The sequence below is a fragment of the Eulemur rufifrons genome, chromosome 27 (genome assembly GCF_041146395.1).
Source record: "Eulemur rufifrons isolate Redbay chromosome 27, OSU_ERuf_1, whole genome shotgun sequence".
Taxonomy (NCBI): Eukaryota; Metazoa; Chordata; class Mammalia; order Primates; family Lemuridae; genus Eulemur; species Eulemur rufifrons.
This window is the reverse complement of record NC_091009.1, coordinates 23,058,058-23,069,459: the sequence shown is the minus strand read 5'-3', so window position 1 is coordinate 23,069,459 and position 11,402 is coordinate 23,058,058. Positions and strand designations below refer to the sequence as shown.

The following is an 11,402-nucleotide window of genomic DNA, read 5'->3' as shown; positions in this document are numbered from 1 at the left end:
TGAGGGAAACATGCTCCAACAGATATGAAACACTCCTGGGGGAGGTTGGAGACCCTGGCTGGATTTCCTGCCATTTCAGGTAGGGTCTGAGTCCAAAATATATATTGTTTCATGACTGTTGAGTTTCTGGTTTTAGCTCAAGGCTGTTGTAGGGTGTATAGAGGAGGACAAAATAGCAAATGCCTAACCAAGTGGAGGAAGGGGGTCAGGGAAGGCTTTCAGAGGAGGTGGTATTTAAATTAAATCTTGCACAAATTGAAGTTAGGCAAAGAGGAGGTGACAGAATAAGACAAGTGCAGGGAGTCACAGGTAGTTACATATACCCAGAGTTACATGGGGGAGGAGGTAGGACAGGGTTAGAGAGGAATGAGGTTAGGGAGGTTGTTAACTGTACCGTGTATAACCTGACACTCATTTACTATGATCTGCTCTGACTCAGCTTGAGCCAAAGAAATAATACTGTATTTGACAGTCTTTATTTGAGCTGCTAAATGTTGGGAGATAATTCTCCATAGGGCTCTCATGTTTCTGCCCATCTAGGGAGCAGGGGCGCTGACAGCCTGTTCAGACCATCTCTGTGGAAGATACAGATAGCGTCTCCCGCAGAGCGGAGGGCAGGTCTGGTTACCATCCAGGATAATAAAGATAATGCCTCCCTCTGGGCAAAGACTGGGTTTCTTAAGCTCAGGGTTTCTCAGCTGTGTGTGTGTGGCATCTGTCTGGACAGCCTCACATTGCCCCATGGGTCTTGAGGGGTGGGGGAGGGCAAGGGGAACCAGCCTGACCGTGAGGCTTGTGCTCCTTGCTGTGTGCTCTGAGTAATAACGTCCTTTGCCTCTGGGCCAGGAGCCTCATGCCTTCTGTCAGTGCTCAGAACCACCCTTCAAAGTTTTGTTTTTTGTTTTATTTAAGTAGAGACAGGGTCTTGCTCTGTTGCCTGGGCCAGAGTGAAGTGGCATCATCACAGCTAACTGCAACCACCAAATCCTGGGCTCAAGGGGTCCTGCTGCTTCAGCCTGCCCAGTAGCTGAAACGACAGGTGCATGCCATCACGGCACCTGTATGTGCCTCACTAGGTATTTGCCTTCTGAGACGTAAAAAATTAGTTTACTTCTGGCTTTTTTTACATAGCCTTATAGTTGATGAATTTTATCCACACTGTGCCCTACTGCAGTCCTAGCTGAGGTAGAGTTTTAGGCCAGTTGACTTATCCAGACCCCTTCCAATATCAGAATGCTTTGGCTTTCTATAAATCTGGTTTTCTATGGCAGCACAGAGGAACCAGACAAAACATGACTGTTTTATTGATGTAGACAAATGCCAAGAAGTGCTGAGTCCCATGCCATGCCGTGCTCTGCTTGCCATGTGGAATAGGCTCTTAACTACAAGAAGGAGCATAAGCTGAGTTAAAATTTGCAAAGACTGCGATCTAAGGAGCAATCAGACAGAGGTGATAATAGCCAAATAGTATTTGGCCATGAGATGAGTCTAGCAATGCTCAGTTTGGTGGTGGGCAATGAAATATAACAGAAGGCTCTATCTCTAGGCACCTTATGTTATCCTCTCAAAAATGTACTTATTCAAATCATCAAAATCTTAGCTCCAAGAGAGTAAGTTAATCTATAATTAAGCTTTTAGAAACAAGTGTTAACTTTGAACAACTCTAACCTTCATCCTGATAAGTGGGGTTGGTCAACATATTCCACTGATTTATAGAAACAAATATAAACTATTATTTAAACATTTTAGATTAGTAAAGGGAAGATCACTGTAAAGTAAACTTTTAGGCCATTCATCTTTTAAAGTATCTTTAAATAACTCAAATCCTCTCCTCAAAACATCTAAGTCTAAATGATGAAATGGAATGAATGAAGATACAGTATGTTTTGTGTGACTTAATAAAATGGCTTTTGGCAGATCTAGTGAATAATTTTGTTTAGCTTCTTTTATAACTAATATTTGAAAAGAATTTAGACAGCCATTGGAAAAGGATCCAAGAGAATGTATTTCTGTGTGTTGCTGGAGATGCACTTTATCCAAAGATGGCATTATCTGAAAAAACAAAAAAAAGTATTTGTTGCATAACTTTTAATACATTTCATAGTTTTCAAAATAACCCTGGAAGGCAGAGTATTGTTTTTCAGATGCAAACACTAAGGTTCAGGAACACTAAGTGACAAAAAGCATGAGACTAGTCAATGGCAGAGGCAGAACTTGAACCCAGAGCTTGTTTTGAAGGCTATTTAAGTAACACTGCCCTTCTGTTGGCTTCCCCATCTCCAAGTGGGACACTGAAGAGAGAGCTTGGAGATCTCTGGGTAAGGAGACTCCTCACCCGGCATTCACATCACTAGTGAGAGAAGCAATGAGGAGCCCCCAGCACTCTGAGTGCTCTTAGCAAAATCCCTAACCGCCCTCCTCCCCAACTCTCATGGCTTTCCCACCAGGTTTGACTAATCCGATTCTGTCCCTTATCCCTGTGTACACCGGCTAGCTCAAGGAGGCCCCCAGGAACCCTGGATGCTAATCCCCACACAGCTCCAGGGGCAGAGGGCACCCCACCCAGCACTTCCCACCCCCTACCCCACTGCTTTATGTTTCCCTGTAGCACCTATCCACTTATCACTCTCTGACACACGTGTCTATTTTTTAGCTTGATCTGGTTCTACCCTATAAAATCTAAGCTTTTTGAGGCAGGAGTTTTATTCAGCACTGTATTAACAAACACATAGAACAGCACTTGACATAAAGTAGGCACCCATAAATATTTGTTGAATGAATTAAGAATAAATGAGTGTTTCTTTCACTCACACAGGTGTGCAAAGGAAAAGAGCAGAATGCCTTCTAATTCTTACTGTATGTGTCCAGCAAAATGTACCTTACTATTATCCTCTTCCATTTCTAAAGATGGCTCTACAGCATGCAAGGTTGCTGTGGGAAACTTTGAGCGCCATCACCCAAGGCCATGGCCACTGGTCTCAAGAGGAATGAGGTAAGATCCACCACTGCTTCTGGAAAAGTATATTCTATGTCCCAATATTTGTTCGATCAGCTAACAGATATTTCCTGAGTGCCTACTTTGTGCCAGCCAGTGTTCTAGGGGCTGAGGATAAAGCAGGGAAAAAACAGAGACCATCCCTCTGCTTTCTAGGAGCGTAGTGCTCCATACAGAATGACAATCACTATGGGGGAAAAGAAGGCTGGGCAAGGGTTGTAGAGGGCTGGGGGGTGCTGTATAGGTAGGGTGGTCACTGATGAGTTGATTTTGAACGAGGCTCTGCATAAAGAGAAAGAGAGAGAGAGAGAGAGAGAGAGGTCCAGGCAGAGGGAACAGCATGTGCCAAGTCTTTGAGGTGGGAACCAGCTTGGAAGGTCCCAGGAACAGGAAGAAAGCCGGGGTGGCTGCGTGGATGAGGCTGGGGAAGAGTAGAGGGGATGAGTTTGAAGAATAAGCAAGGACTGTTCATGGACCTGTAAGTGCAAGGTGAGGAGTGTGGATTTTATCCTGAGTGTGGTGTGAAACCACAGGTGAGTCTTGAGCAAGAAGTGATATATCTAATGTATGTTTTTAAAAGATGACTCAGGCTGTTGTGTGAAGAAGTAAATGTAGGTGGAGCAAGAGAGGGAGCTGGGGGTGGTTGGGAGGCCCCTGCTGTACTACCCGAGAGACGGGACCATGGGTGGACCAGGGTGGCAGCGGTGGTCAGACTCCAGGTTGATTCTGAAGAAGGAGTTGACCGGACCTGCTGACAGAAGGGATGTGGGACGTGAGAGACGGAGAGGAGTCAAAGGTGCTCCTAGATCTTTGACCATTCTCTGAGGTGAGGAAGACGGGTGGGGTAAAGGTAGGGGTGGTTAGTGTGTGTGTTTGGGGATGGGAGTAGGAATTATTTTTTCTGCAATGGGAAATTTAAGGTAACATCAAGTAGAGGGGGCAAGCTGATAGATGTGTCTGGAACTCAGTGGAGAGGTCAGGGCCAGAAATAGAAATGGCGGGAGTCATCAGAACGGAGATGACATTTGCAGTCCTGCCAGTTGTCTAGACTGAGATCACCTAGAGAATATTGAGATGTGATGTTTCTCAACCTTCAGAGGACAGAAGAGGGCCATCCTGTGCTTTTTTATTTTTTATGTTTGAGCACAACTGCTTATAAGTGCTGTCTCATATAAAGGAGATGTTACTTTATAGTGAATGATGTTTATCGCTGGATTCAATGCACATTGGATGAGGGCCAACCAGACTAATAAGTACATTAAATTTTAGAGGTAATATCCCATCTCCTCATTCTGCAACTGAGGATTCTCTCTTGCATCTGCTGGCCTCCCAGAGGGCACTCTCCCATCTGTTCTCCGTCTAGTGAAGCAGGACTGAAGGTTTGGTTGGGGATGGGGAAAATTCTTCTCAGGGGTGAGTTCACCATTTGGCTGCTGTTGAGCCAATTCCTCCAATGCAGATTTGGCCAGCATCTTTATCTCCATCTACCTCTCACCTGATCCAAACTCACATTAGGAATGAAAGGGTATTATTGTTAACATTTTCAAACCTTCACAGTATTCAGAATAAAGTAGGCACAAAAAAAAAATGTCAGCACCTTTCTCTAGCCCCACGTACTTACCAACTGTGGAAATAAAAAGAAAGTAAGCCCCTAATATCTCTTTTTCATCCTTGATTGATTAGAATTAAAGTTGAAACCAAAGACCATAAGGTTCAAGTAGAAATAAATGAGGAAACCATGGCAACATCTTAATAGGCTTTTGAGAATACACAGCACTGGTTTTAGACCAGCAGTTCTCAGACTTTTTGGTCTCAGGATCCATTACACTCCTAAAAATTATTGGCCGAGCGCCGTGGCTCACGCCTGTAAATCTAGCACTCTGGGAGACTGAGGCAGGAGGATCGGTTGAGCTCAGGAATTTGAGACCAGCCTGAGCAAGAGGGAGATTCCATCTCTACCAAAAATAGAAAAGTTAGCTGGATGTAGTGGTGCACACCTGTAGTCCCAGCTACTCGGGAGGCTGAGGCAGGAAGATTCCTTGAGCTCAGGAGTTTGAGGTTGCTGTGAGCTACAGTGATGCCACTGCACTCTAGCCGGAGCAACAGAGTGAGACTCTTATCTCAAGAAAAATAATTATTCATTCTATTTTTTTTCCTTTATTTTTTGTTTTATTTTATTTTATTTTATTTTATTTTTTTTTTTTGAGACAGAGTCTCGCTTTGTTGCCCGGGCTAGAGTGAGTGCCGTGGCGTCAGTCTAGCTCACAGGAACCTCAAACTCCTGGGCTTAAGCGATCCTACTGCCTCAGCCTCCCGAGTAGCTGGGACTACAGGCATGCGCCACCATGCCCGGCTAATTTTTTGTATATATATATTTTAGTTGTCCATATAATTTCTTTCTATTTTTAGTAGAGACGGGGTCTCGCTCTTGCTCAGGCTGGTCTCGAACTCCTGACCTCGAGCGATCCACCCGCCTCGGCCTCCCAGAGTGCTAGGATTACAGGCGTGAGCCACCGCGCCCGGCCTTATTTTATTTTTTACTTTTTTTTTTTTTTTTTGTATTTTTAGCTGTATCACCTCATGCTCTAAGGAAAAAAAATTATTGATGACTCTATCAAGCTTTTGTTCATATGGGTCATATCGTTCAATGTTTGTCACATTAGAAATTAAAATTGAGAAAATTTGAAACTTAAGAAGATAAACCTACATTCCATGAAGGTTCAGAGTAATGACATCATCGCATATCATACAGCTTCTGGTAAACTCTATTCAAATTGTACTCTCATGAGAGCATGAAAATGAAAAGGCAAATAATATCTCAGTAGTATTATGAAGATAGTTTTGACCTCATGGAACCTTGAAAAAGATTTGAATACTTTAGGGCCACACCAGGCCACACTTTGAGAAACACTAGTTTAGGCTACTAAAGACCATGTATTTACACACCAATTACCATAACATTTATGTTAAGTCTATATAGGCATACCTCAGAAAAACTGTGACCACCTCAATAAAGAAAATATTAAACTAAAGCAAAATATAAGCTAGACAAAGTTTTTGTTTCCCAGTGCATATAAAAGTTATGTTTATGTTATACTATAGTCTATTAAGTACACAATAGCATTATGTCTAAAAACTGTACATACCTTAATTAAATATGCTTTATTGCTAAAAAATGCTAACCATCATCTGAGCCGTCAGTGAGTCATAACCTTTTTGCTGGTGCAGGGGCTTGCCTTGCTTTTGGTAGCTGCTGACTGATCAGAGTGGTGGTTGCTGAGGGTTGGGGTGGCTGTGGCAATTTCTTAAAATAAAACAAGAAAGTTTGCCACATCACAAGAAACCACTTTCTTTGCTCATCCGCAAGAAGCAACCCCTCATCCATTCAAGTTTTATTATAAGATTGCAACAATTCAGTCACCTCTTTGGGCTCCGTGTAGAATTCTAGTTCCCTTGCTGTTTCTACCACATAAACTTTAGTTACTTCCTCCACTGAAGTACTGAACCCTTCAAAGTCATCCATGAGGGGGGTAATCAACTTTCTTTCAGACTCCTGTTAATATTTATATTTTGGCATCCTCCCACGAATCACAGATGTTCTGAATGGCATCTAGAACGGTGAATCCTTTCCAAAAGATTTTCGATTTACTTTGTTCAGATCCATCAGAGGAATCACTACCTATGGCAGCTGTAGCTTTACGAAATGTATTTCTCAAATAATGAGACGTGAAAGTCGATATTACTCCTTGATCCATGGGCTGCAGATGGATGTTGTGTTAGCAGGCATGAAAACAGCATTCATCTCCTTGTATATCTCCACCAGAACCTTTGAATGACTAGGTGCATTGTCAATGAGCAGTAATCTTTTGAAAGGAATCTGTTTTTCTGAGCAGTGGGTGTCAGCAGTGGGCTTAAAATAGTCAATAAACCACGTTGTAAACAGATATGCTGCCATCCAGGCTTTGTTGGTCCCCTGATAGAGCACAGGCCAAGTAGATTTAGCATAATTCTTAACGGCCCCAGGATTTTCATGTAATGGTCAATGAGCATTGGCTTCAACTTAAAGTCACCAGCTATATTAGCCCTTAACAGGAGAGTCGGCCTGTCCTTTGAAGCTCTGAATCCAGGCATTGACTTCTCTCCAGCTATGAAAGTCCTAGACGGCATCTTCTTCCAGTAGAAGGCTGTTTTGTCTGCATAGAAAATCTGTTGTTCAGTGTAGCCACCTTCATCAATGATCTTAGCTAGATCTTCTGGATGACTTGCTGCAGTTTCTCCATCAGCACTTGCTGCTTCACCTTGAACTTTTATGTTATGGAGATGGCTTCTTTCCTTAAACCTCATGAACCAACCTCTGCTAGCTTCCTCCCAACTTTTCTTCTGCAGCTTCCTCACCCCTCTCAGCCTTCATTGAATTGAAGAGAGTTAGAGCCTTGCTCTGGATTAGGTTTTGTCTTGAGGAAATATTGTGGCTGAAACTTTTCCTTTGCATTCATGACTTGGCTAAGTGTTTGGTGCAAGAGGCCTGGCCTTTGGCCTGTCTTGGCTTTCAACATTCCTTCCTCACTAAGCTTAATCATGTCTAGCTTTTGATTTAAAGTGAGCCATGAGACTTCCTTTCACTTGAACACTTACAGGCCATTGTAGGGTTATTAATTGGCCTAATTTCAATATTGTTGTGTCTCAGGGAATAGGAAGACCTGTGGAGAAGGAGAGAGATGGGGGAACAGCCAGTAGGTGGAGCAGTCAGAACACACCCATATCTCAATTTGTTTCACCACCTTGTATGGGTGTGATTTGTGGCAATTACAATTACAATAGTAACATCAAAGATTACTGATCACAGATCTCCATAACAGATACAGTAATTAAAAAGTTTGAAATATTGCAAGAATTACCAAAATGTGACACAGACTTACAAAGTGAGCACATGCTGTTGGAAAAATGGCTCCAACAGACTTGCTGAACACAGGATTGCCACAGACTTTCAATTTGTAAAAAACGCAGTATCTGTGAAACACAATAAAGTTAAGCACAATAAAATGAGGTATGTCTGTACTTATTTTGTACTTTGTCATCATAAAGTTGAGTTTTTCTTTAAGTCTGTTTACTTCAAAGGAGCAAAGAGGTTTTTTTTCGTTTTTGGTTTTTGTGTTTTGAGGCAGAGTCTTGCTCTGTCACCTGGACTGGAGTCAAGTGACATCATCATAGCTCACAGCAACCTCAAGCTCCTGGGCTCCAGCGATCCTCCTGCCTCAGCCTCTGAGTAGCTGGGACTACAGGCACGGGCCACCACACCCGGCTAATTTTTCTATTTGCAAAGAGTTTTCCTACAATATTAAAAGGTTTGTTTTAATCTTCTAAGATTTTTGGCTTATAATTGTGATACCATGAATGTTGGTTATGGAAATTACATTCGTTAGACCCTGAATTGTAGAAAACCATGTATATTTATGTAAAGTTGTATACTGTTTGTACCAAGAGGTGGATTTTTCCCTTCATCATCAAACTTGTGAGAAGGAACATCCTAGTTGTGATTTAACTCATCTAGTTTCAAGCAATTCCACCAGAATAAGAGATTATGCAGTATCTCTTAGAATTAGGAACACTAAAGCTGCGGTCCCCAACCCCCAGGCTGTGGACCGGTACCTGTCTGTGGCCTGTTAGGAACCAGGCCCCACAGCAGGAAGTGAGCGGCAGGGCGAGTGAGCGAAGCTTCATCTGTATTTACAGCTGCCCCCTGGCACTTGCAACACCGCACAAGCTCCGCCTCCCGTCAGATCAGCGGCAGCATTAGATTCTCACAGGAGCGCCAACCCTAACGTAAACTGTGCATGCGAGGGATCCTGGTTGCACGCTCCTTATGCCTGATGATCTGAGGTGGAGCTGAGGCGGTGATGCTAGCGCTGGGGAGCAGCTGCAAATACAGACTATCATTAGCAGAGAGGTTTGACTACACAATAAAAGTAATGCGCTTGAATCATCCCGAAACCATCCCCCACATCCCTGGTCCATGGAAAAATTGTCTTTCATGAAACCGGTCCCTGGTGCCAAAAAGGTTGGGGACCACTGCACTAAAAAAACTCCTTGTAAGAGAGTTATTTTTTAAGTAAAAAAGTACATAACTATTACAGATTAACTTTAAGACACAATGGAGAATCTCAGCTTTCCATGCCACCCTGTATCACACTCTCTATAACACTTACTAAGAGCCCTGGGCAGATGTAAAAGCACACCCACATCAAAGAAGTTAAAGCTCCAATGTGGCAATTCTTTTGTTTCTGACCTAAATGAACAATTTGTTGGTTGTATTAAATACAATTAAACACACGCACACCCTTTTTTCCCCAAATAAATGAAAAAATACTATCAGTTGCCTCCTTGACTAAGAAGCAACTGTTCACAATCAAGATATTCATCAGTTCCCTTTCCTCCTGTTGCAAAATAATACCAACACCATCACTACCACCACCGTACACACTCCCAACCTCCTTCCACTTTTTATTAGTGCTTTTCAGGGCTTTTTCTATCATGTATGTCATCAAAATCATCTCCATCATACCTCAATTTTGCACATGAAATGTTTGTAAGAGCAACAGAAATTGGTGAGATAGGAGGAGGTCTCTGAAGTTTTTGTGGTCTATTGTAATTATCTATAAGAACTTTTCTCAAAATGTGGTTCTCAGAGCATCAGTGTTAGCATCACCTTACTCTGCTGAGAATGCAGATTCCAAGATCCAAACTGGAGCCTACTGAATGAGCCAGCCTGGGATCCTGGACACACAAGAAAATGAGAGTCTCGGTCTACAATAGATCCTATATCAACTAGCCTAGTTTAATGAGCCATTTACCTTCAGACAGATTGCCTTTAAACTTCCCCAGGGCCGCACTTGTGAACCTCTTTCAACCCCCAAAATCCTTGCTAAGTTTACTTCTAAATCCCTCCTATCCATTGTGTAGGAGTCCTGCCATAACATCTTACTTTTTGGTGGAAAGTGCCTTCTCTCGGTGTAAACAAGGAGACTCAGTTTGACCCAGGAGCTCCTGTCACTGTCAGGAACAGGTTCTTTGCTTGTGGTGTGAGTACAGGACTGATAGGCACTGCTAAAGTGCCTCTTTTGAACTCGCAGTAAGCTGACTTGATTGCTTCTTTCCACTAAGCAGTTGGATTCACGCTTTTCATTGATCTCCTTCAGGAGTTGTTGTTTGCTTACTTTAGGTTTTTTAACTATTTCATTGGCTCTATTTATTGCTGCCATTGTGCTAGTGAACCAATTGTCAAGTGATTCTTGCTGTCCTGCAAACAAATGAAAAATACTATCAGTTGCCTGCCAGACTGAGAAGCCAGTATTCAACAATCATATTTATCAATTCCTCTTTCTTCTTCTGCAAAATAATACCAGCACCACCGTGCCTCCCACCCCACACCTCACTTTTTACTATTTTTTTCTTTGTCTTTTTTTTAGGTTTTCTTCAGGGAAAATAAAGGTTATAAAAAGGATACAGTAAGAAAATATATCTTGTTTTTGAAAATACTATGCACCAGTTTTTGCTTTTAGGAATATTTGTTGAGTCCTCTGATTATAAAAATAATACATGTTCATTGTAGAGTGTTAAGAAAATACAGAAAAGGGCCAAGCATGGTGGCTCATGCCTGTAATCCCAACTCTTTGGGATGTAGAGGCAGGAGGATCACTTGAGCCCAGGAGTTCAAGACTAGCCTAGGGAACATGGCAAGACCCCCATCTCTACAGAAAGGGAAGGAAGGAAGGGAGGGAAAAATTAGCCAGGCGTGGTGGCCTGCACCTGTAGTCCCAGCTACTGGGGAGGCTGCTGAGGCAGGACATTTGCTCAGGCCTTGCAGTGAGCTATGATCCCAGCAATGCACTCCAATACAGAAAAGCAAAAGGTAGACAGATTAAAATCACTTTTAGTTCAGAGACAACTAATAACATTTTGGGTGATGCTTTCTCAGTAAGTATCCAAAGGAATTTCATTATAAAAAGTACAGAAAACAAGACATTAAATTGGCTATAGTAGAACACAAATTTTAAAATGTGTAAAGTGTTGTTAAGTACCTAGGAAGATTTGCTTGTTAAGGCTGTAAAGTTGTCTTTCCAGGTATTTGAAGTGCTTAAAAAATCAGATATGTTAAATTTACAAAGGAAGTTTAAAATATTTTAAAAACTTGCATTAACTAAGTTTGTAAGGACTGATTACTTAAGGGTGTTTTGTCTTTTCAACGTGTGTTAACTGAACATTAATTTCAGGAAAAATGAGGGTGATTATTCTTACTTTATACAAAAACGACTCAAAATTTATTTATAGAATGACAAGAATCACATGTTGAAGTCAAAGGTTGGCAGAGAGGCTTTTAATTTTTAGTTTTAGAAAGTCAGTATTAATT

At 42.0% G+C, this 11,402-nt stretch overlaps 1 protein-coding gene across 1 annotated transcript; it reads right to left on the bottom strand.

The window, feature by feature from the left end:
• Nucleotides 1-2,032: 2,032 nt before the first annotated feature.
• SPATA45 (spermatogenesis associated 45) lies at nt 2,033-10,254 on the bottom strand. Its single transcript, XM_069459561.1, has 2 exons — nt 9,978-10,254; nt 2,033-2,052 (listed from the first exon to the last, which is right to left on the bottom strand). The coding sequence occupies exons 1-2, from the start codon at nt 10,252-10,254 to the stop codon at nt 2,033-2,035; spliced, it is 297 nt and encodes a 98-aa protein (XP_069315662.1).
• Between the last annotated feature and the right edge of the window lie 1,148 nt (nt 10,255-11,402).